Below are 26,850 nucleotides of genomic sequence, written 5' to 3'. Positions count from 1 at the left end.
TTTACTTAGACACACACAAACAAATACACATCCTAAGAAGCTCTTGTTTTCTTCTCCTCTCCATCAAGCATTGCTCTCCATAAAAGTCTGAGAAATACATCTACTGTGAGGTAATGATAAACATGGCTCAATGTAAGATCCCTCTCAGGGGTTCTGGCATTTTAGCAGGGATCAAAGCCACAGCAATAAGCCCACCAGTTGGATCATATACATTTTTCCTGAATCCCCAAACTGGACTAGTAAAGAGGCACTGTGATAACTCCTATTATATGTGAGGACACTGAGATTATTCCAATTATTCCTTAACACACCTGTCACACTTCATTGATGGCCTGTATCTCAAGCCTAGAGTTCAATTTAGGATCTCATTAAGTATTCACACTGAGAGGAGATGGGAGGGGGCTTTGCTTGAACTTTTGTAAGCCCTAAAGAAGGCTGGATCAGATTTTGTTGGTGGTCAAGGACGATATTGGCCCTGAAAACCACTGAGGATGTGAACATGCCCAGCTTAATCTGAAGCTTGGCAAGAACTGGGCTGTGAAACCTCCACTCATTTTATGCTCCCACAAAGATGAGAATGAGGGTGAACAGCTGGGTTTTGTGTAGCTTTCTCCTGACAAACTCAGGTTTTTTGATGAGATGTTGTAATGGGCAGCCAGTGTCCATCTGTGCTTGCTAGCACAGACCCTTTGATATTTTGGTGGTCCCAGGTCAAATTATGCTAAAGGCCAAAGCAGGACAAATTTATAACCCTTGTGCAAAGATTTTCAAAAATATATGAAAATCAAAGTAGCATTAAAAAGTCACTGGGCATGATACCAACTCGACTTCAATAAAGACAGCTAATAAAAAGAGCTAATTAAAAGAACTCTGATGACATTCATCTGAAATTTTAGATTGTTTTATGTTTTAACAAATTAACAATGGTGATAAGAGGACATTAGCAGCTTTTCTTGGGTCTCTTTGTTAACAATAACTTGAGCCTGCAGCCACAACAGGGGCTGTGGCCAAGTTTTAGCTGGCAGGCCAGCAAGGCAGTATTTTACACAATGGATGACATTTCTGAAAGCAGAGACAGAGACAAACCCAGAGTCACACATGTATTCCAACAAACAAGTTTCTGCCATTTTTAATTGTATTTAGAGCAACAAAAGATTCCAAGATTACAAAAAGAGAATAGAACACTAGTGCTTGGGGCTGGTTCTGCTGCCCAGTGGAGGCCAAGTGTCGTTGTGAGAACTGAAGCCCCGTGGAAAGACGTTTCAAGCAAAATGAATGTTTCTTAAAAAAAAAAAAAACAACTTTATATGATGTTTTCTTTTAAATTTTTCCCTCAGCATAAAGTAAATTCTTACATCTGGTTACATAGTCTGCTCTCTTCTGCTGCTAAATTAATCTCAAGGACAGCCCAAGAAAGTCATGTCTGAGACACTCCCTAATCAATACTCCAGTCTAGGGAAAAGCAGAAAGGTGTCAATGAGTGGTGGGAGAAAGTATTTTTGTAGCTTGGGTCATCCCAATGGTGGGTACTCTCAGCACCTGAATGACTTATGGGATCGAACAACCCCACAGGCACATCACTGTAGGACAACACCAAGGGGCTAAAGCTGGGAGAGACTGCGGGCTTGGTTTATCTACTGTGCAAGGATCAGAGTTCCAAAATGTGAAGCATTAGCCCAGGAGGGCACCAGCAGAGAAGCAGTATTGTTCCAGAATTCCTTTTCCTTTGGGATTGGGTGTGAGTTCCAGTATTGGTGGAATGGAATCTGTAGCTATGTGACAGCCTTTTAAAGTAATGCATGTGCAAACTGTTTTAAGCCACAAGGGCTACTCAGACCATAGCTTCTCATTTAATTCCATAAAAAGCTAAGAGAAAAGTGGGATAAAGAAAGGAACCAACACTCTTGCTCAACTGAATTGAGGTTGGAAACCAATCAATGTGTATCATTTATTTTATGGCCAAATCTAATGGGGAAAAATCAAAGATGAGTCAAAGGCTACTTTTCCCTTTAAAACACTGCTGCTGCTGCTAAGTTGCTTCAGTCGTGTCCAACTCTGTGCGATCCCATAGACGGCAGCCCACCAGGCTCCTCTGTTCCTGGGATTCTCCAGGCAAGAATACTGGAGTGGGTTGCCATTTCCTTCTCCATTTAAAACGCTACCTGTTAAATTAAAATATTTACCACTTATTTTTGGAATGGGAACATTCTGAATGGTTTGTTACCTCAGCTGAAGTCTTTTTAGAGGAGTGACTAATTGTGGATTTTTCTGCCTTCACCTAGAAAAGGTTAAGGATTGGGAGGCTCTGGGCAACAGACCCCAGTGTCAATATCTTAATTGAAGAAAAACATCCCTACCTGTGGGCAGAGATGGACCTGTATCTACAGATACACTACTTCTAGTACACTGATAATTTTTTTTTAACAAATAGAAACACATTTTCATTGTCCAAATCTTTACAGAACATATCCAAAATCAGAATTAGAGCACATAGACACCCAGTAGCAAGAGCACCTCAATTGCAGGTGAGTGAATTGTTTGAAATGGAGCACTTGCTCCAGGTTCCCAAGTGCAGGAAACTGCCCTTTTCTCACTGGGATGATGAAGAACAAAGAATACCGTTTCTTCTTCCAGCTGCACAGGTCCCATTTGGGGGCCACTGGTTAATCGTTTGGGTGGGCCTTTGGCCCCAAGTATGGGCCTTCCATATGGTAAATCCCAGTCCGTTTCAATGGAACTTCACCACCATTTACACATTCATCTGTCTTGGGCTAGTAAAGTGCAACACATCATGTACCCTACCCTTTTCCCTTCTCTGCTCCTTTACAAGGTCTGTGAGTCAGGCCTCAATAAGAACAGAGATCCCTTGGTTATCTGATCAACTCAGGTGTCTTTTCCATTCTAAGAGAGCTTCTAAAATGTAGCTGTGGCCTCTCTTACAAGTACATGGTATCAGCTATGACCTGGAACCAAATATAAAGGTGCAGAGAGAGGTAAAGCTATTAGAACACACACACACACACACACACACACACACACACACACACACACACATATATATATATATATACATATATATATATATATATATAATTCAATTTTGAAACATGGATACAAATACTCATTTACAATATATTTCAACCTTCTGCCTTAAACTGCAGAGAAATTTTTTGTGCCATTCAAAGTGGGCAGAAATGAGGATTTCCGCCTGCTGTCCCTCTAGTGCAAAATCTAATCCTTTAAACGTTCCCTTCTCAGCAAGGGCTTCACATCTTCAGATAAGCTAACATCAGAACTAGCAAACACAGTGGCCAAGACAGCTCCATTTCCAACCATTCAATGATGGAGCTTTAAGAATTTGCTCAGCAACTACTACATAAAAGGAAAGCTAGTTCTGTTTATAAAAATCACTTACTGAAAGACCCAGAATCCCATTATTTTTCAAAATTATCTTCTACTGTTCTAAACATGTATATTGTGGAGAGGAAAACCCCACAAAACTCTTATAAGTCAGTCACCAGCAAAGTCCTTTAGTCTGTTTTTGGATAGGTTACCAAAGAGGCACTAATGTTTGCTCCCTCCCTGCCCTTAAAAATTTTGGTAAATTAGCAGATGCAATGTAACAATGTAATCTTTGGTTACATAATGTGATGCACTGTCTTTTTTTTTTTTTTTTTGGTCTCTTTATTTTTTTTAAACTGCTTTCACAGATTTTCAGAGATTAGTGGTGAGAACAAACCTGCCTATAAAAGGCAGCAAGGGTAGAAACTTCCTTTTATAAGATATTGCATATGATAAATGGCTTATTTTGACTTTAAGTTTGGGATTGGATCTTGTGTTTTAGCATTCCTGATTCTCATGACCCCCTACATATAGTTGAGCATGAAGGTCACCCCCTTGGGCCCAGTGTCCTCTCACCTGGGCAACTGGCATAAAATAATTAATATTCAACCTCTTGTCTTCCCAGGGCCATGTAGGAACCATGCAGGGATAGTTACTCAGCTGTCTGAAGAGAGTCTCATGAAGTGCAACCCTAGCACAAGACTGAGACGGAGCAGAGGGAGTGGCTTGTACTTTTGAGTCATGCTCAGTATCAAGAAAGAAAATAGGACAAGGCCATGTCTGTGCTGTGCCTAATGAAACACTCAGAAACTACTTGATGCTTAACATAAGATCATTTGTGTAGTATCAATATCATGTGGATGGTGGACCTATTTTCTCTTGAAGTACAAATAGAATATTTCTTGCTATATATGCATATATGTATATAGAAGTAGAGTATGAGCAGAGAGGGATTCTAGCATCAGCGCATTATTTCTCAGCCTGGAAAATCACTTCAGCAACTACCCAAAGGACAGAGTGAAACTCCTTCCCCCCACTTTTTTTACTGCCAGTTAACATATATAAAAATATATGTATTACTGATTCTTTTTTTCAAAGATATATGACAGAATCCTTCAAAAAACTCCTTTCTTGTTAAAAAAATAATGAACTCTCCAAGAACAAAGATACTGTCTGTGGCATAGAAAAGCTATGGAACAAAGTACCCAACCCCCATTTCAACTCAGAGGCCAGGCCTGGGCAAGCTGCCCAATGAGCAAGAGCTAAAACTGCCACATGACTCTTTTCCTTGACCACAGAATTTATGAACCTGGCAGCTGTCTGCTGCCCAGCACATATGGGACTTTCTCCCTGGTGCTCCTTCTTTTTCTCTTCCTCACTCTCCATCCCCATTGAGCACTGCAAACCTTTTTGGGGATAGTCTCCATGGCTTGTCTGGTGAGTGATCCTCATCTTTAAGCTCACCAGGTGAATGGGTGTGGGTGGCCAATCCTTCAAAGGTGAGCACAGTGTACCAACCGTATCAACTCTGCTTGTAGAGCAGAGTGCATGCAAAATGAGACTTCTGTCACTTATGCTGGCTGGAACAACAATGGCCAAAAGAAAAAAAAAAATCCCCCTTTCATCTGTGGGAGACAAAGCTAAGCTAAAATCTCTTTTGCTCACTGAAACTCCAGTGCAAAAACAGTACACCTAAATATTTGTTTAGGCCATTTTCTCCTAGTCTTGCCATTTGGGAGTTCAGAGTAATCTAGTTGTTTCTGTTTTTAATTACACTGCCATTTCTGATTTTTGGCTTTCACAAGTGATAAACATATACTCATAAAGACAAGAGTCACGATTGGGAAATCTATAAAGATGAAAACCTTGATAGCCAGAGAAATGGAAAGGAGAGCATCTAGTATTTACAAGAAGAGGTATTAGAATGATATACTCAAATCCATGTACCACAAAAGATGAGGATCATTTCAAAACAGATGTAAAGGAACTATTAAAAAGTAACCTAGTTTAAATGAATAGAGTGGTGGATTTTTTTCTCTTTAAAACAGCTAAAAGTGATCCTGTAAGCCTATATAAGCCAAATGATGTCATAACAAAGAAAAACAGAATTGTTCTATCCTACCTTATAAAGAGAACCTGTCAGCTTTAGATTTGTCCAGCAGACTTGGATTGGTATAACACACATCTTAAGTTCCCCTCTCCCTTGTTATTTAAAGAAGCTGTTTTGCAGGTTCATTTGGCTATTAATATCAGCAGAAATCAGGGGAGGAAACCCATGTAGATCATATCATGTCACTCAGAAACTATCTTCTCAACAACAAGTAGAGTGAACTAGCTGAAATGGGCAGCTTGGTGACTGGCCTCTAATTTGTTGTTTAGCAGATGAATTTAAGAGCTATGTGAAGAGGCAGTGGCCAAGATGAGAAAGTAGGTAGGCATTCCCCAGTACTCGTGACTGAGGGACAAAGTCAACAGAACAAAGGAGTGCCAAAGGACTATATGAAACCAGTGTCCCAGGAGTACACCAAGTTCATAGGTGGCAGCCCATCAGAGTCACACCAACCAGACCTTTCCAAAGGAGGCCATGGTTTGGTAGTTTCAATATTTCAGCTTCCTCTGGCCGAGAGGCAGCAACAAAGGTGGCTGAGTGAGTATGGCCAACGTTAGAGCCCAGAATCAGCAGCAGAGAAGGATGGTGAATAAACTCACCAGATGGTGCCCATCTGGCTTTAGACTTTCCTTCTGAAAACTTTTAATTTATTAGCTAGTATTCTCTTGATTTCTTCTCTCTTCTTCCCCTTACTTCTGCAGGTGGATATGTTGGATGGAAAGGAGAGCATTTGCAGGATTTCCGGTTCTAGTGCCTTCATTTTTCTCACCTTGGTAACAGAGTTTTCTCTTCAACACAGATCTGGGTAGCCCCTTTAGCTGCTCTGAAGGAGGAAGTGGGAATTCTTCACTTGGTGGGAAGGTGTTATCTCTGGGGGACAAGGGCAAGACGCCCAGCTTGTCCAATCCCATTGATGCCTTCTTTCCAGTTTGTTTAAGGTCTCCAGAGTTCTGAGAGTTCAGTTGATGTGAGACATATGGTAAGAAGTCTTTGAGCCTGCTGGCGTCTAGAGATAGACATCAAGACTGCTGACTTGCTAGCCTTCTTGGGGATGGGAGTTCTTAGCAGAGAGTCTGAACGTGCCCAAGGAGTGGACAAGTTTCACCACTGTGACTGTAATGAAGTCTGGTGAAGCTCAGGCCCACAAAACACAGAAGGGAGGATGGATGATGCTTGCAGCTGCATGGAGTCAGGCAGAAAACATTCAGGTCTCTTAAAGGTAGAGGCAAAGAAGGATCAAATCTTCAGTGTCCTAAACAGGAGAACAGTCAAGCCACCACTTCCTTTTCCTTTGACTCGAGCCCCAGGCTCCTCCCTGGGCCACAAATGGAAAAGCAGACCTGGATCAGAATGGGGCCTTACAAAAGGTCAGATCTCCCTCTTCCTCTTGCTGGTCTGATTCTTCAGTGGAAGTGGCCAAGTTTTGGCTAAAGAGAACATTCAGTTCAAAGCTCTTAGAAAAGATATTGAAAGTCAATTTGAGGGTGGAGGCAGAGGATGCAAGAGAAAAGGGACTGGTGTGGGAAGGCATTCTCAACAGACAGGTTTTCAAACATGAAGCACATTTTTCAGTACCATGAATTGTGCTGCAGTTGAACAGTCTAGCTCTCAGGGGCCAAGACTGTGGGCAGGTACTGGTAATCCATCTGTCCTATCTTAAATCTACCCCCCATCTACCTCAGTTCTGGGGTCACCCTGCCCTCTAATGGCAATAGCCGTTGGCAGAAAATAAAGTCTCCCAGGGAGAGAGGGTTTGGGGAAAAAAAGCAGTGACTCCCCGTGGGCTTGCAATTTTCACCTTATTCTAGTTACTGTTGGCCTCTTTGGTAATTTGTTTGTTTTAATATTTTTAAGAGGGAAAAACCCTAGTGTGTTTTTTGTTTGTTTGTTTGTCTTTTGTTTTCCCAGATACTCTTAGCTCTCTAAACTTCACGTGGCATTAGGTGAGTAAACGTTTGTGTAGCTGGCACACAGCACAGTGCTATAAACAAGCACAACTTGACACTGTGCCACATGAGGATCATCACAGATTTAAAGAAATACAACAGCATTCAAAACACAGATAAGAGCCACAGCAGGGAGTACAGTCTGAAAGTGCCATGGGAGAGTCAGATAGGGGGAGATAGAAAAGAAAGGAGGAAAAGAGAAAAAAAAAAGCCCAGCAAAGAGAATTCAGGAACATCTTCATGACAGACTGTACATAAATAGAGGAAATTCCCCAAGGCACTGCAGAGAAGTAGTGCAGAGTTAAAACAGGCAGAAGATATCTGAAAAAGGGAGTGAGGTGGGGTAAGAAAATGGGGGCTTCCAAAGCTTCACTGAGTGTGAAAATAGATAGGCTTGACTTTCCCGGAAAGGATCTTGGGCACTTGCACAGAGATGATCTCTGCCATCATTTCTGGAAAGTCCACGCTCACCATGTGAGACTTGATTAGCAGGTCAAAAGTGAACTGATGCAGCTCTCGTGCAATCTGCAGGGAGACAATAAGAGAGGGAGAAAACAGGGTTGACAAGGAGTTGGCTTCTTGTCAGGGTCTCCCCCACAGTCTTTGATTTCCTCCTCCTTCCTTTCATGTCCTTGGGCCTCTGTGAGTGTGTGTATGTTTTTGTGTGCATGAGTGCATACACACACATGTGCATTAAATTGTCTCCAGGGAGTCACTGAGAGCTCCCAAGAGATCTCTTACACCACTGCAAGCTCTCTGACTCAGGACTGGGTGTTCCTTTTCCCCAGCACACACACACACACACACACACACACTCTCTCTCTCTCTCACACACACATACACACACACACAAACGTACATGCCCATGACTCAAGGAAGAGGGGGAAAACATCCAGGTCTGTTTTGTCTGCCTAAAGAACTTATCTACTCTAAACCCCTTCTCTGAGTCCCAGTTGCTCTGTTCTCAACTCCTCCACCTCTTTCACAACATCCAGCTGGGACACTGTGACCTGTGTTCCTTTCTTCTTCATTGGATTTTCTTCCTGGACCACACTCAAAGCCAGAGGGGAATGGAAGCACCTCCCAACAGGTGGTGCCAGACCCTAGAAGAGGATATTATCACTTGGCTCTATCAGGCTACTCTCCCTGACAAAGCACCCTCCATTGTTTGCTTACAGGCTGCACAGAGTCCAGGAGCTTGGTGAGCTGGTAGAAGCGCCTTGAGCAGGATGTGGGATTTTTTCTCTTGCATGCAATGATACGATCAAGTTCCTTGATGTAGTTCATTCGAAGTTCATCAAAGAATTTTTGATTTTTCAGCCCATCCACTGGAACTGATGTGGGATGAAGACAGAATGGGGAGGGGAAGCATGCCCACGAAGGAGCATTAGACAAAGCACCAAGGTTTCTGACCACAAACTTGACCCCCACCCCCACAAGGAGGGAGCCATCGATTTGGCTTCCTGTCACTTCAAGTCTATATGCCTGGGGCCTTCAGGAAGTCTGCCAGGAAGGTCTTAGCGAGAAGGCTAACTGGACCTAGTCTGTAGGGCATCAAGTAAAAAAAATTTACTGAGCCTTTCCTTTCTCTAATCTTTGTTTCTATACATTTCTTGGTTTTACATTATCCACAGTCTAGCTCTGAATTAGACAATTAAAATATGTGGCCTTGAATATCAAATTTTATCTCCTTTCTCCCCCATAGGGGCTAAGACAGCACTCTGCTTAGAAGAGATATTAAAGAAATATTCCTTGGCTGCCAAATAAGCCTTGTCTGAGTTGCTTACATAGACCTTGTCTTTTTGGCAGAAGAAGAAATTCCTTCCAGGAGGCAATCCTGTCTACCCTACAAGAAATATAAGGTAGTCCTTGCCTGTTTCTATGGTAGAAGCTATGGGAAAATTCAGAGACCTGCTAAAACTAGCCAAAAAGGCCTTGTCCCAAAGAAAGATTGGGGGTAGGTGAGGATCTAATAGAGGTTTGATTGTAGCAAAGAAATTGGTCTCTAGCCATGAAATTCATCCTTGTTAGGGAAAAAGATGCTAAGGGAGAGTGGAGGAGGGAGGGTGAAAGAAGAAGAGAAATATTCAGGAGCTGGCTTCTTCCTGATAATCCTTTAATGAAAAAGCACCTCTCCTCTGATCCCCTATGCCCCCTAGGGGCACTCTTTACCCTTCCAGGCACTTACTAATGCTAAAGAGCAGCAGTGCCTTCATGCACAGGAATTCCTGGGGGGTGATTTGGAGCCATCCAAATTCTTGGGAGAGGTGCCTCATTCGGACACACTGGCTGTACATCCGGGACTTGTGCATGCGATACCTAGGAATGAAACACACAGAGAAAAGAGAGGGGTAAGGGAAGGATTAGAATAAACCCAGAGAGAATGTCTGTGGGTGCCCTCCCCTTTCCAGTTTCTCCAAGAAGAGCTTGATGTTTCTCTTGCTGGTGCTTCAGTGACAAGGAACAGGTTGTTCTTTTTCCCCCCAAAATCATGATATCTTGATAACCACTCATCTTCCCTGGCTAGGATATGGGTTAGCACATGGAGTTTCCAGGTCCCCATATACCTCCTGTTTCCTGAGACAGGGAAAGGAAAGCCTAACCAAATGAATACAATGGCACACGGTCTCCCTGACTACAGTTCTAATATTGCAGCTACAGCCAGAGTCAGAGCCTGCCTCCCAGACATTCAAACTTGAAGAATTTCTAAGAGACAGGCCTTAGAAATCAACTCCTGACATAAGGACACCAGGATTCCCAAGTAGCCACACATGCTATACTAGAAATGAAACTATTTCTTTAAAAACTCCCAAAAAAAGAGATTCCCCATTGCCCCTTTAAATGAGTTCCAATGCTTATCAAATCAGCCGCAAAGTATTTCTGAATATCCAATCTAAATATCCCCTGCTGAAGGGGAGCTTACACTTGCATATAGTAGCTGTTCCTTACCACAGTTTGGGAGTTATAAAAATGTATGAGCTGCCTTTATTATAGTGACTTGTGAACAGATCATCACATTATCACCCATAAATTATATAGGGAAGTAGCCATGGCTTGGACAGCTTCTTGGGTAGAGCAACATCTCTGTTCCATGACTGACTGTGACAAGCTTGTATGAGAAGATACACAGATAAACCATTCTTCTGCTATTAGAACTTCCTGGTCTTCAGCATATCAGAAATTGTGTGTGTGTGTGTGTGTATGAGAGTGTGTGTGTGTGTGTATGTGTGTGTGTGTATGTGTGTGTGTGTGTGTGTGTGAGAGAGAGAGAGAGAGAGAGAGGCAAGAAGGAGGAGAGAGAGAAATTGATTTTATATCTTATAAAGAAAGGAAAGGGAATTTGACACTCACTTAAGTAGTGAGGAAAAAGACCACTGAGATTGGTCCTGAAGCTTATGGTTTGACATTTTGGTCTCCAAACCACTAGCTTCATTGACAGGCTGAGCAGGCCTGATACTGGCTGGGTGGAAGCTCAGAATCCTATCTCAGATATATCTTGGCTGGCCTAGAGAAAGAGGGAAAAGAAGGAGCAGATAGTGCAGAAGCATTTAGTGAAGGTTGGAGCCCAACTAGAAAAAGGAAGTGTTTAGACAGTGAAAGTGTTAGTTGATCAGTGGTGTCTGACTCTTGCAACACCATGGACTGTAGCCCATCAGGCTCCTCTGTCCATGGGATTCTCCAGGCAAGAATACTGGAATGGGTAGCCATTTCCTTCTCCAGAAGATCTTCCCGACCCAGGGATTGAACCCAGGCCTCCTGCATTGCAGGCAGATTCTTTACCATCTGAGCCACCTTGGGTAGTATCACAAATCATTGACCAGAACAGTGCTGCTCCAAGCTCTTTCTCCCTAGAGAGTTTTTGAATAAGATCTGCTGAGTTTGGGGGTATGGCCTTGCTCTGGTCTCTACTGTGCTTCCAAGCCTTTGTAGATGACAACAGTGCAGTATTTGTACCACTGAAACTGTGATCCTGACATAGAGGATTGCTATAACACTGCTGAAGGCCCCAGGAACAGAGACAGTAGGAAAAGGAGGGAAGAAATACAAGGGAAGGAATTCAAAGGAGAAAGGAATAAGACATGAGGAGAAAGAGCAAATAGAATGGTGGACAGACAATGGAAAGAAAGGGATAGAAAGTGCAAGGTAGAAAGCAAGGTGCAGGGATGGAATCCAGGAGGTGAGCAGAGGTGGTCTTAGGTCTTAGGTGGGATTAAAAGAGAGTAGATGAATATTAGAAAAAATGATGGAGCAGTGCCTGGCACATAATAATTGCTCAAAAAATGATATGTTGGAAGGTGCCATTGTTATACTATGCCACTGTATGATACGTTATACAGGTGCCACTGTTCTACAGATGAGGAGAATAAAGTTCAGAGAAGTTCAGTAATTTACCCAAGGTTGCACAGCTAAGGTTCAGGCCCATAACTCTCACAGACTATGTTCTCTACAAAGAGCAGAGGAGAAAAGAAGAAAGCGAGGTTGATGGCAAGTTTGGTGTCAGAGAGATCAGCAAATGAGTTGGCCCAGAGTCCCTGTCTCTTTATTTGGGCATCAGTTTCCCCATTAGTACCTTGAGGAAGTTAGCAGTAACAGATGGCTTTTAACTGGAGGGGTACTACTACCTTAGTGTGTGTGGACAGTTCGAGTTGTCACAGTGACTAGGCTCCTATTTGAAAGACCCTGATGCTGGGAGTGATTGAAGGCAGGAGGAGAAGGGGACAACAGAGGAAGAGATGGTCCAATGGCATCACCAACTCAATGGACATGAGTTTGAGTATGCTCTGGGAGTTGGTGATGGACAGGGAAGCCTGGCATACTGCAGTCCATAGGATCAGCAAATAGTCGGACACAGCTGAGTGACCGAACTGAACTGAGGCAGGTACCAGGGATGTTGAACATATTCCAACATGCAAGAATGTATTACACAATGAAAAACCATTCCTCAGGAAAAGTCAATCCCAATTGAGAAGCATTGGTTTAGATGATTCTAGGGATTTTAAGAGCTCTAACATAGTCAGTTCCTATAAGAGGAAGGGGACCTGATATTTCAGGAGCCCTGGGGCTTCATGGAGGGCCCTGACTCTGTGTGGAATCTTATAGTACCTTTTGACGAGGTACATGGAAGTGGACTAGAAAGCTGAGGTAGGGTGCCACAGAGGTAGAAGAGGAAATGAAGATTTAGAAAATAGCCAATTATCACCTTACAAAATTTCAAAGGTCTTTGGGCTCTGGATGGGGTAGGTGCCCAGTAGCACTGGGCACAGCAAGAGGAGAACAGGAAAAGGGCTTTTTAAGGCCTGACCCAGAAGATGGCATCATAGGTACCTCTTTGGATATCTGGAAACCATAAAGCAGGTTGTGCCAAAAGCTCAATGGTTATTCTTAGCTTCTGGCTACCAGGGCTGGCTGAGTTGGAAGAGGGCAGCTGGGGACACTTATTTTCCCCCATATGGCGTTGCTGTAATGGGAGGAACCACTGACCTGTAGATTTTATTTTAAGGTTCTTCTAGGTTAGAGGGCTGGAAGAGAGGAAAGGTCAATTCAGTCCCTGACTAAAGGGGTTCTCTATGGTGAGAAACCAGAGATCAAATTGCCAACATTCGGTGGATCATAGGGAAAGCAAGGTAATTCTAGAAAAACATCTACTACTGTTTCATTGACTATGCTAAAGCCTTTGACTATGTGGATCACAACAAACTGCAGACAATTCTTAAAGAAATGGGAATACCAAACTATCTTACCTGTCTCTTGAGAAACCTGTATGCAAGTCAAGAAACAACAGTTAGAGCCAGACATGGAACTACAGACTGATTCAAAATTGGGAAAAGAATATAACAAGGCTGTGTATAATCACCGTGCTTATTTAACTTATATCCAGAGTACATCATTCAAAATGCCAATCTGAATGAATCACAAACTGGAATCAAGATTGCTGGGAGAAATATCAACAACCTAAGATATGCAGATGATGCCACTCTAATGGCAGGGAGTGAAGAGGAACTAAAGAGCCTCTTGATGAAGGTGAAATAGGAGAGTGAAAAAGCTGGCTTAGAACTCAACATTCAAAAAAATAAGATCATGGCATCTGATCCCATCACTTCATGGCAAGTAGAAGGGGAAAAAGTAGAAGCAGTGTGATAGACTTTATTTTCTTGGGCTCCAAAATAGTTGCATATGTTGACTGCAGCCATGAAATTAAAAGATGATGTTCCTTGGAAGAAAAGCTATGACAAATCTAGACAGTGTATTAAAAGCAGAGATATCACTTTGCCAACAAATGCCTGTTTAGTCAAAGCTATCATTTTTCCAGTAGTCATGTACGGATGTGAGAGTTGGACCGTAAAGAAGGCTGAGCACCGAAGAATTGATGCTTTTGAATTGTGGCGCGGGAGAAGACTCTTGAGAGTCCCTTGGGCTGCAAGGAGATAAAACCAATCAGTCTTAAAGGAAATCAACCCTGAATATTCATTGGAAGGACTGAAGCTGAAACTCTAATACTTTGGCCACCTGATGTGAAGACCTGATTCATTGGAAAAGATCCAGATGCTGGGAAAGACTGAAGGCAAAGAAGAAGGGGGCGGCAGAAGATGAGATGGTTAGATAGCATTCAATGGACATGAATTTGAGCAAACTCCAGGAGATAATGAAAGAAAAGGGAGTCTGATGTGCTTCAGTCCATGGTGTCACAAGGAGTGACACACAACTCCTGCAACTGAACAACAACATTCACAATAACATGAGGGACCTCAAATAGAGACACAGAAATGATTATCACTACTAGGAAAAGAGAATATTAGAAAGGTACTTCTTTTTATTTCTTGCCCATTGTGAGCCAGACATTTCACATCCATTAGCTCCTATTTTAGTTGTCAAAACAAACCGTTCAAGGAAGTTTTATTTTATTAACAGCTAAGGAAACTGTTAACCAGAGAATGATGTAGGAAAGAATACAACAGAGGTTTCAGTTAAGAAAAGTATACTAAAATTTGAGCTCTTGGCTAAATTTATGAAGGATAAGTAGAGCTGGTGGGCAGGGCAAGTATTAATTAAACTGGTTTTTAAGAAGAAGGAACTGGCTGGGCCAAGGTCACATGCCAGAAAATGGTGTAGTTGCTCTTCTTCATCACTTACCACCAGGAGGCAGTATAAAAGCTGGGAGTTACACAGTCATACTTTGAACTCTGTTGCCAACATGCACTATTTAACATTGTTGGATGAATCACTATTTTGTTGAGCCTAATTTCCCCCATCCATTAAAAAAATATTTTAAAGGTGAAATCAAGTTATGATAATCTTATAAGTTATCCTATAATAATAAATTAATATAAATTTTAATAAAATTAATTTAATATAAATTAATATAAAAAATATAATCTTATAAGTTATCATAACTTGATTTCACCATTAAAATGTGAGCTCAGTGAGAAAGAATTAGGAAAATATCTAGTATAGTCCTGGCACATAGGAGTTTCTCAACAAAAGGTGACCGGCAGTAGCTTTTGGTGGTAGCAAAGGGACCAAGGGAGCTTCAGCCTTCAGATCTAGAGTGTCTCTGTTCACTCCTTATGTTGCCTAGAATGAAGGAGAAGGACCCTGTTATGAGGGTCTGAGATAAGCTAAAAGCAGGTCAGAAGCACTGCCAAATTACCAGGATTGTATCTTGATTGGGAAACGTGATGGCCTTCCCCTCTTCCTGCCTATCAACTGAGCTTTCAGCTGGGCAAAGCCACGTTAGACTGAATAGGTTGGCTAGGCCTCTACTGCCTCATGTAAAGGTCAAATGAAATAACTCTCCCCATTACTTCCATTACCATCATCGCCACGAACCAGGTCTGTGTCTATGTGAGTTCTGGGCCCATAAGCACTTACTCATTGAAAACCAGGTCAGGGGCAAAGTAGAGCATCCTGGAGTTGACGTTGGTAAAGGACCGCCAGCCCATGGCAAACACCATAAGCCCCATCCAGGAGTACTGAATGACTGCCATCTGGTCGTCCACGTGCAAGTTGCGGAAGCCTGGAGATAGGACAGAGGCAATGGTCAGACTGAGCACTGATGGTCTAAGTGAAGTCTGGGACTCTGCTGGGCTGAGAATTTCTGGTACTGCGGCTGCCCCAGAGGAGACCCAGGGACCATCAATGCTGGGTAGTAAAAGGAGAACAGATTATATGGTGGGGATAATTATTTGTGTTCCCTAATTCATTAAGCTGCTTGAAAGAGATGGTAATAGAGGCAAAAAGTGCACTGCCCACTGGAAGAGAATAATAATCTAACACTGACTGCTTACAATGAATTAACTTTATTATAAGTATATTACTTATATTAATTCATTTAATACTCACAACAATCCAATAAAGGGTATATTTTCGTGCCCAGTCTGTGAATCAGTAAAAGTGAGTCACAGAAAAGTTGAAGAATTTGTCCAAGATCATAAGGCTAGTAACTGGCAGATCAAGTTCCAAAGTCGGTCTGATTCCAAAGCCCATGCTCTTGATCTTCAGAAAGGCTCACTGACTTTCTGCAGATGCAGTATAATAATCATTTTTTCTCACATGAACAGCATTTTTCATTTTACAAAGCTCTTTTCTAGCTATAATATTGTTTGTACCCTCTAACAACCCTAGAAAAGGGATACTATTACATATCAGCATATGGTGAAATGCCTTTGACAGCCATGCCTTCTCCTTCTTCACCTTCAGGCTTCATCTCTTTTCTCCAATCCTTTTCCTGCCTCCCACTTCCTCTCCATTACTTTCTATTCAACAAGTACCTGGCACTGCTAGTTTCCTACCCTACTGTCATTTCTGCCAACTGCCATTATGTATACACAAACAGGCTCTTTATGACCTACCTTCTTAGACTAACTTCTTATCATTTATCCTCTCATAATTTAAGTTCTAGCTATTCTGAAAAACCCACAATTTGCTGAACACATATACTTCACGCCTCTAAATCTCTGCTATCTCTGCATAGGCAGTTGTCTTTCCCTAGAATGTATTCTTCCCTTCCCACCCTTTCCATCTGATAAATGCCTACTCATCTTTCAAGTATTCACTGGAAGGCTACCTTCTCTGTGAAGCCTCTTCCAACACATCTAAGCAGAAGACCTATTGATTCTTCTTTAACCATCTTATTGACTCTTAAGTAGTTCCATCTAATTATAGCACTCATTACACTGCACTGGAATTTATTTATGCACATATCTGTCTACTCCACAAGACTTAGAGTTTCTTGACGACAAGGATCATCCCTTTTTTCATTTTTTCCTCCCTAGTATATAATACAGCTCAGGTATTTGAGTATGAGTTTGAGAAATATTAATTAAACCAATTAAGGACTCTCATTTTTTTTTTCATTTTATAAAATGAGAATTAGATGATCTTCAAATTGCCTCCCTTAAACTCAGAGAACAGAGGTTCCCAAATGCTGCCTCCACAAATAGGTTCTACATAGGTAGAAAAGATATGGCTCTGCTCTCTGGAGGTTTCCAAACAGTTGCATACTTAGAGTATCACCTCAGAGCTTATCCCTTAACAGTACCCCATTTATCTTCTCCCTAACAGATCCAGAATTATCTAAAATTTTGTCTTGCTATACCTCATTATAAATGCTTACATGAATTTAGATAATGCTTCTAACTTTCCTGATGATGACCTCATTTAGCTCTCACAATTACCCTGGAGTGTGGGCAATGTGACACCTATTTTGCAAATAAGGAAACCGAGAGCCAGAGAAGTCACAGCTCAAAACTACCAAGGTCACAAGTTTTTCTTAGCCATAGGGTCAGGTCTGAAATCTACGCTATCTAGATACATTGTTCTGTTTGGTTGGTCCTTGCCACACACACACTATATTTCCCTTTTTGTTTCCTTTAGGTCCCAAGCCTACCAGACATCAGGGATGCTAGAGTTCCTCAAATCACCACCCTTGACTGCAATCTTACCTCCCAATCATGTGCCTCCCACTTTCACTGGTAGTGATAAGCTAACAGACTGGTTGCAGCCTCAGACACCAGAGTATTTCCTGCCTGAAGCCTTTCTGTGGAACAGAATGTCTGCGATGGACTCTTTCCAGTAGGAGACAAAAAGCCAGGGTCAAGCACATAACATCCAAGAATCTCTTTGGGAGGGGTCCAGGAGCTTGAACCTTGAACCTCTGGGATGGGTGGCAGTGGGAATCAAAGAAAGCCTTGGATGGTGATGGTGTGAATATGAGGGTTCATGGAGGTATGAGGATTAAACTGTACTAGTAGTACCAAGGAAGTTATCAATACTAATGATTTTTTTCCTTCACTGAGATGTCAGAGAACTAACACAGGAGAAAAATGGGATAGCTTAGTTTGGCTTAATACTAGCTAATGATCCTTAGTGAGAGCTGCTTAGAACTCAAACCTAATTACTATGTACACATCAGCAACAGAGCAGGCTAAGTTTCCTATAGGTCTAATCTCATTATAATACCTAACTCTGTTCTCCAATGTCCAGCCTTTGAAAAGACCTGCTCAGATAGTATGCTGTCAAGGCATGAGTTGAGGAAACACTAGCTTCAGCCTACAGGTTTCCTTCAACATACATTCACTCAACTCCTATTTGGCACTGCATCAGGCTCTTTTGGAAAAAGAGAGAAGTCATTTTCAAGTTTTGAAACACACCAAACAGGTTAGGGAGCAGAGGCAGTTTCTTGGAGACTCTGTTTTCTCAGGAGAATCCAATCAACATCACTTCTTAGCAATCTTGAGCAGAAACCTCTGGAAGAACATGCCTAAAGAAAGGTCAATTAGGAAATCTTTGCAGCTTTAGTGCACCTGACAGCCAAGATCTTCAAAGAAGACAGTTCATCTTTGGGACCTATGAATGTACTTCTAGGCAAAGTTAGTGGCGGTTTAAAATTATTTTAGTGGTTTAGTTCTCAACCTTTTAATAATGACCCACTATTTACAGAAACTCTTCTATGTTCCAGCTATTGTACTCGTCATACATAATTTCTATGTTGATAACAATCTGCAAGGTAGTAACTGCTCTACCACCTCTACAAACAAGGAAATGGAAGTACGTGCAGACACGTGATTTGCTCAGTCATGCTAGTGTATAGCTAAAATGTCAAGCCAGATACATCTGATTATGAATATACTGCGTACATACATTCTACTCACTCTCTCTCAATAGTTATCATTTATTAATGTGCTGGTGCCATACAAGGCAATTTGCATGTACTATCATTATTAAAGAAAACTTCACAACAAAATTTATATGAGTAGGTACCAGCACAGTGCCTCTCAAAGGACAAGAGCTCAGTCTGCTCAATGAGCAAATAACTTGAATTAGTAGGTGATTATTGATCACATGAATAACAGTTCTAATGAATGTGGTACTCGACTTTCTTTTGAGGCTATTCTTTTTTTTTTTTTTAATATTATTTTATTAGTTGGAGGCCAATCACTTTACAACATTTCAGTGGGTTTTGTCATACATTGACATGAATCAGCCATATAGTTACATGTATTCCCCATCCCGATCCCCCCTCCCACCTCCCTCCCCACCCGACTCCTCAGGGTCCTCCCAGTGCACCAGGCCCGAGCACCTGACTCATGTATCCCACCTGGGCTGAGGCTATTCTTTTAAATTACTCAGGATCAAGGATCATTTCCTTGGACAAGCTGGATGGTGAACTGATATTAAATCACAGACTTGTTAATGTAAAGAAACAGCTTCTCATCATGAAGGTTGGGCTGAGGAAATTCAGTGACTCCAAGTTACACAAATTCTGTCATAATGATTTGTACTAGGTTATTGCTAAGACTGGAAATCAGAGGGTGTGAACTCAAGCTATGGCTGTATTTGTTAAGTCCCCAAGTTGAACAAGTTAATTTACCACTTTGAACCTTGTCATATGAAATGGGAGTAAAAGCCCCTATGGTTCATAGAACTGCTATAAGGATTAAGTGGAATCATATGTAAGAAAAAGTTCTGTAGCCTATAAAATGGGACAATTAGGTGTCTGGCAACTGCTTGGAAAGATTAAACTGAATCTCTGTTCAGTTCAGCTCAGTTCAGTCTGCTCAGTCATGGCTGACTTTTTGCAACCCCATGGACTGCAGCACACCAAGCCTCCCTGTCCATCACCAACTCCTGGAGTTTACTCAAACTCATGTCCATTGCGTCAGTGATGCCATCCAACCACCTCATCCTCTGTCGTCCCCTTCTCTTCCCACCTTCAATCTTTCCCAGCATCAGGGTCTTTTCAAATAAGTCAGTTCTTCCCAACAGGTGGCCAAAATATTGTCTAACAGAATCTCTTTTAGACATATAACATCAAGACACTCAGCTGAATAACTGATAAGAATTAAAGTAACTTTTAATTTTTTTTTTTTAAATTTTTCTTCCCTGTGTGAACTCTGTTTTTGGCACAGTGCATACACAGTGCCCTTGGGCCTTCTTCCCAGGGATTTTATTGGCTAGTCAACCTCAGATTTCCAAGCTAAGAAGGTGTTAGGGACAATCTGGTGGTTGTATCTGGGCCTTGTGAATTGGAAAGAGAAAAAAGGGGCTTGACAGTCAACATGAAATGTCTTTCACGTTATGATCCAACTGGCTTTGGATAACTTGGTCCCTCATTGTAAAACCCAAGGCTAGAGATCTACAAGGGTGCTACACAGACTATGGGGTACAATTCGATGAGGAGGGAATTTGGAATTAGGAGGGGACCTGGGTTCAATTTCGGGCCCTGCTATCTTCTGAATGTGCAACTGTAGGGCAAACATCAACTCTCAGAGCTTCATTCTTTATCTATAAAATAGGGAAAAGAACCCCTACTTTAAAGAATTCTTATGAGGATCAAATCAGGTCATACATATGAAACTGCTCTGTTCAATAGAAATTTCCAATTGATTGGCAGTTATTATTAAAAGGCAGGTTAATGTTTGATTCTACAAGAAGAGATTTGGTTGTTGATGATTCAGAAGAATCTTTCAATCATGGGAGTTTAGGATTAAGAGAATCCTTAAAGAGTTTATGCTTCACTTGTTTCCACATTGTGTTCCCTAGAGCCCTAAGATTCTGCAAGAGTGATCTGAGGCTTCTCCAGGCAGAGTGAGGGAGAGGCACTGGCTCAAAATCAACCAGCTCCACTTGGATGTGTACCATGTTTTTGAGAAATAAAGAGTTTGGCTGCTAAAGGAACATTTGTGAATCATTGGATGTGATGTGAGGCATATGGGGTAGAGGATCTCTGAGGCTTCTTTAAACTCTAATACTTGAATAATTATTTATTTTCAAACAACAGATGGCCAAGGGAGGAAGTGAGTTCCTCATCACTGGAAGTAAACTTGTAGGAGTTAGACAAAGGCTTCATATTTCTTTCACTATCACTTAATATACCCTTCCACTATGGTGATCCTATTTTGTTAAGGATTAATAAAATCCTTATTTTATATATTTTTTTCTTTTTTGGTCACACCATGCAGCCTGTGGGATCTTAGTTCCTCAACCAGGGATTGAACCCATGCCCTCAGTGAAAGCACAGATTCTTAACCACTGGACTTCCAGGGAATTCCCTAAGATAGTTTTAAGAGCACTTATCAGGGAATTCCCTTGAAGTAAAACTGGAAAACTATTAATGGAGTCCAAACCACTTTTCACACATTATGCATATGGAAAAACAGACCAGGAAAGGGAAGGGGTCATATAATGAGTTACCAGCAGAGCTAAGGCTAGAACCCAAGTGTTCTGACTTCCAACCCCATGTTCCTTCTACCATACCATATTATAAGAGTTCCCATGGTATGGGTCCTAACTAATAGTCAAAGCAGATTATTAGTTAGGTTCAAGACTATCTTTGGAGTGAACTTGTGTATGCACATGTAGAAGAGCATCTTAAGGAATATAAGGGTATGTCTGTGTGATCCATGATTATGAGGAAATTTGCTGATTAAATCTGTGTGTTGAACATGATTGTTATGTTCTGATGTGAGGCATATGGGATACTCAGTAATGCTGTTCTTCTTGATTTTGAGTTTCCTTATTATTAACATGGGGATTTTTACCATTCTTTCCCCTCACAAGGTTATGGTGAGGATTACATGAGTTAACAGATGGGAAAGGAACAGATGTGATGCCTGGCCCAAAGGAACATTCACTACATATGATATCCCATATCCCACGCCCCCACTTACCAGGCAAGGCCTTGGCCCACTTGACCACATGTACAAGTTGTCTTTCGCCCAGTTCATTGAGGCTAGAGAGTAAAGCTGCGAAGGAGTCAGGCTGGTTGTTGTCATGTCCAGCACACACCACCCCTGGCTCAATGGCTTCCAGGACATTCAGAAAGATGGGCTGACACTCATAGCCTTCAATATGTGACACTGTCAGCTTCTGGGCTGGTTCCTCAGTGGGGCTGGTAGCACTGGAAGCCTCCCCTTCCTCCTGTAGCTTCAGATTCCCAAGTTTCTTTAGTTTCCGGGCTATTGGGAAAGAAGGGAAAGTTGGATTTATTACCAGTGGCAAAAAACACACAGCACAGCTACCCTGTTAGAAAAGCTGCTTGAGCTAAGAAAACAAGTATGATCATTTTTCCTGATCACAGACTCTAAACCTCTCAAGGACAAGTGTACATTTTAACCACTGGTTGAATGAATGGTTCGTCATTCTAAATTCCTTCATATCTTGCTTTCTCCTTTATCTTCTTGCCAGACATACCTAGTATATATCTTTGGATTGGGCTCTGCCTAAATACAGTCTTCAGTATTCATACTTTGAATCTTTAATTAAATCATTACTAATATATTCATGGTTCACTCATTCATTCAACATATATCCATTGTTAAGGCTTATTTCTGAGTGACAAAAAGAACACAGGCCCTAACCAGTTTGGGAGAGGAAAAATAAATGCCCACTAAAAAATCTAGCAGTTAGAAAATGTCAAACTGGTGGTTGTTATAACACAGGTATTAACAAAAGAGGAAGGCAACAATCTTTTTGCATAGGTGGGGTCAGGAAGTGATTATGGTGACATTTCACCTGGACCTTGAAGAATAGCAAGGACTTCACCAGGCAGAGAGGGATGGAAAGGGCATAAACAAAAGCACTGAGAGTTTAAGGGAAAAAGAGACCAGTGTGGCTGGAGTGTATATTTTATGTGTGGGTAGAATGGCTATTCATGAGGTTGAAAATAATGATGACATTTGACTTTGAAGGAACATGTGTAACATATTAAGAAATTTGGGTCTTATCACACATGTGATAGGCAAATATGGAACGTTTTAAATCAAGAGAATGATGTACTTGTGTCTATGTCCAGCATGTCTAGCAGATTGCTAGGAAAGGAGACCAGAAAGGCAGATCTATTGAAGAAGGACTAGAATCGTTATATCATCCCACTTTGGGGTAAATAAATGGGAATTTTCTGGTGTTGCAGCATTTCTCACTTCAACTGTAACGGCCCAAGTTATTGTTAGATATTTACACTCATAGTTGAACATACATTGCAACACATATATTGATTTTCTTCTTTAGTAAAGGAGAGAGGGGGAAGCTGAATTCTGAAATCCCCAGCTGTATCAAAGACATAACAGAATGTCCCTGCCTTTATAATCTGCCTGTAAAATGGGAACTGTGCTAGGAAGCATCCATTAAAAAGGATGATATCAATAGAAATAACATTATTTTAAAAAGCAACAATAATCTAAAACTAAAATCTTAAGAACCATCCCCCTCCATGCTCTCATACACATAATTTAGAGGTCCTTGAGCATCCTGATGTTTACTTTGCGCTATTTTCCTTAGCATTTATATTGGCAGAAATATAAATAATTGAAAAGGTCATAACTCTGATGTCTAGCATAGACAGTTGCACTGGGGTAGACCATAAACCACTTTATCTCTAATCCATTTAAATAATAATAATAAATTTTAAAAGATATACAACAAAGAGAGCCGTTGATTGCTCAATTTTAATGGATGAATACAACAAAACCTGTTGCTGATCTGTTTCTGGCTCCTGCAAAAAAAAAAAAAAAAAAAAAAGATACTTAGCTGGAACTGGCTCTCAGCTTTAATTAGAAAAATAAGTCTTGCAATGCAAACTTCAATCATAGTGCAACTCAGTAAATCAATGAAAGAATGAATCACATGTTTGGATTAACAACCAGGATAGAGGAGGAGAAAATAAAGGGGTTGGTGCTACAAGAGGAGCACAGTGAAGAACTCAGAGTAAAATAACAAGGGAGCCTGGAAAATCAACACAGAGTTCAAGATGACCTTGTCCAACAATCATTTCTGCAAGGCTTGGGCACAGTCAGTAATAAGGAGATATGCACACCCACTGTCAACTCCCACCTCCCATCAAGGGCACAAGCTAGAAGGTATGGGCAGGACTAAGCTCATCTTGCCCCAGAGCTAGAGACCTGGCCCCCACAAAATCTTGTCATTTGGTGAAACCATTGTTGACACAGGTTCATGCAGGCAGCTCTACAGACTGGCAGTGCTTACTGGATCTGCTCCTCTAGTACAGTTTCTAGACGTAGACACTCTTTTCCCCATCACTGGCACTTTTTGACTGTGGGCTTAGAAGTTGCCAAACCATGTAGTTCCCCTTTCAGCCTGGGAGAGGACAGAGATATAATTAACTCTATGCCTGAGCGAACTAAGAGATATAAGGGTAAGTACTTTTTCTCAGCCTTCTATATACCTTACTTCATGAACATATTATATCATTTAACTCCACAATGATCTTAGGAGGTGAGAAATATTTCCTATCTCTGTTTTGCAAGTGAGTAAACTGAGGTAACACAACTATCAAGAAACAGAATCTAAAAATCTTAATGTAGTCTGACTGTAAAGCCAATGTTCTTTCTACTATATAATACTGCCTCCCCCAAGGAGCCTTAAACTCTACTTCTGGCCTAATAGAGTTGAGTGGGACTAGGGTTATATCCTCCCTACCTTCCTCCCTCATCCTTGACCCTAAACTTCAGTAACTATAATAGCATCAAATCCAGAAAGGAAAAGGTAGAAAGCTATGAGATTCCTCTGGCAGGGTGCCTAAAGTAGAAATAGGTTTGGGGAACTATAGTGACTGGAACTATAGTGGCTTAGTGATTCGTAAAATCACAAAATAGGAAAGGTCCTCAGAACTCATTCACATCCAGGGGGTTCACAGAATGTGAACCTTCAGTGTCTACACATATAATACAGTGTGTATGTGTGTTTCTCTCTCTCTGGAAATGTGTTTATAGGTGGGAACTCTGGTGAACTAAAGTGAATGCTTGACCACCATCTGGCCCCTATAATGCATGTCACATATACATACATATACACATACTGTTAGAAGGCATTCATATAATATTTACAAATTTTCCTAAAACTCATCTGTATCCCAAAGTTAAATTCAAGCCATAGCCTTTATTTGGGACTTCTGTTGCTAATCCAACATTTCACATCAAGGATGGGGAGGCTCAGGCCAGAGTGAGTGAGGTCACCAAGTGGCAGAGCAGAGGCTCTTATTCCTAATCAAGAGTTCCCTGTGCTATATTAGTTCTTTTTTGACTAAGTCATTTCTACTATATCTCAGTACCTGCCTCTCTGAACTCCATTTAAATTTGCAATGTCCAACACAGCAGCCGCTAGACACATGTGGCTACTTAAATGAATTAAAATAAAATAAAATTTGAAACATAATTCCTTAGTCTCACTTAGTCAGTTCAGTCACTCAGTCCTGTCCGACTCTTTGCAACCCCATGAACTGTAGCACACCAGGCTACCCTGTCCATCACCAACTTCCAGAGTTTGCTCAAACGCATGTCCATTGAGTCGGTGAGGCCATCCAACCATCTCATCCTCTGTCGTCCCCTTCTCCTTCCACCTTCAATCTTTCCCAACAACAGGGTCTTCTCAAATGAGTCAGTTCTTCCCACCAGGTGGCCAAAGTATTGGAGTTTCAGCTTCATCATCAGTCCTTCCAATGAATATTCAGGACTGAGTTCCTTTAGAATGGACTGGTTGGATCTCCTTGCAGTCCAAAGAACTCTCAAGAGTCTTCTCAAACACCATAATCCAAAAACATCAATTCTTCAGTGCTCAGCTTTCTTTATGGTCCAACTCTCACAACCATACCTGACTACTAGTTGGACATTTGTTGACAAAGTAATGTCTCTGCTTTTTAATAAGCTGTCTAGATTGGTTATAACTTTTCTTCCAAGGAGCAAGCGTCTTTTAATTTCATGGCTGCAGTCACCATCTGCAGTGATTTTGGAGCCCCCCCCCCAAAAAAAAAATAAAGTATCTCACTGTTTCCATTGTTTCCTTATCTATTTGCCATGAAGTGATGGGACCATATGCCATGATCTTAGTTTTCTGAATGTTGAGTTTTAAGCCAACTTTCTCACTCTCTTCCTTCACTTTCATCAAGAGGCTCTTTAGTTCTTCTTCACTTTCTGTCATAAGGGTGGTGTCATCTACATATCTCAGGTTATTGCTATTTCTCCTGGCATTCCTGATTCCAACTTGTGCTTTATTCAGCCCAGCGCTTCTCATGATGTGCTCTGCATATAAGTTAAATAAGCAGGGTGACAATATACAGCGTTGACATACTCCTTTTCCAATTTGGAATCAGTCTGTTGTTCCATGTCCAGCTCTAACTGTTGCTTCCTGACCTGCATACAAATTTCTCAGGAGACAGGTAAGGTGGTCTGGTATTCCCATATCTTGAAGAATTTTGTTATCCACAATGTCAAAGGCTTTGGCATAGTTAATAAAGCAGAAGCATATGCTTTTCTGGAACTTTCTTGCTTTTTTGATGATCCAACAGATGTTGGCAATTTGATCTCTGGTTCATCTTCTTTTTCTAATCCCAACTTGAACATCTGGAAGTTCATGGTTCACATGCTGTTGAAGCCTGACTTGGAGAATTTTGATCATTACTTTACTAGCATGTGAGATGAGTGCAATTGTGCGGTAGTTTGAGCATTCTTTGGCATTGCTTTTTTTGGGACTAGAATGAAAACTGATCTTTCCCAGTCCTGTGGCCACTGCTAAGTTTTCCAAAATTTTTGGCATATTTAGTGCAGCACTTTCACAGCATCATCTTTTAGGATTTGAAATAGCTCAACTGGAATTTCATCACCCCCAGTAGCTTTGTTCATAGTGATGCTTCCTAAGGCCCACTTGACTTCGCATTCCAGGATGTCTGGCTCTAGGTGAGTGATCATACCATCATAATTATCTGTGTCTTGAAGATCTTTTTTGTAGAGTTCTTCTGTGTATTCTTGCCACCTCTTCTCAATATCTTCTGCTTCTGTTAAGTCCATATAATTTCTGTCCTTTATTGAGCCCATCTTTGTATAAAATTTTCCCTTGGTATTGAGCCCATTTTTGTATGAAATGTTCCCTTGGTATCTCTAATTTTCATGAAGAGATAGCTAGTCTTTCCCATTCAATTGCTTTCCTCTATTTCTTTGGATT

General features: G+C 41.3%; 1 protein-coding gene across 1 annotated transcript in view; it reads right to left on the bottom strand.

The window, feature by feature from the left end:
- Window positions 1-1,031: 1,031 nt before the first annotated feature.
- Window positions 1,032-26,850, bottom strand: part of AR (androgen receptor) — a 193,966-nt gene continuing 168,147 nt past the window's right edge. The window contains exons 4-8 of the mRNA XM_065915671.1: window positions 21,567-21,854; window positions 15,268-15,412; window positions 9,587-9,717; window positions 8,575-8,732; window positions 1,032-7,923 (exon numbers count right to left, since the gene is read on the bottom strand). Of these exons, the coding sequence (XP_065771743.1) occupies window positions 7,768-7,923; window positions 8,575-8,732; window positions 9,587-9,717; window positions 15,268-15,412; window positions 21,567-21,854 (878 nt within the window). The 3' untranslated portion in view covers window positions 1,032-7,767. The remainder of the gene's footprint in view (window positions 7,924-8,574; window positions 8,733-9,586; window positions 9,718-15,267; window positions 15,413-21,566; window positions 21,855-26,850) is intronic.

The sequence above is a fragment of the Muntiacus reevesi genome, chromosome X (genome assembly GCF_963930625.1).
Source record: "Muntiacus reevesi chromosome X, mMunRee1.1, whole genome shotgun sequence".
Lineage (NCBI taxonomy): Eukaryota > Metazoa > Chordata > Mammalia > Artiodactyla > Cervidae > Muntiacus > Muntiacus reevesi.
Note: the sequence above shows the minus strand (reverse complement) of the source record. Positions and strands in the feature narration are given on the sequence as shown.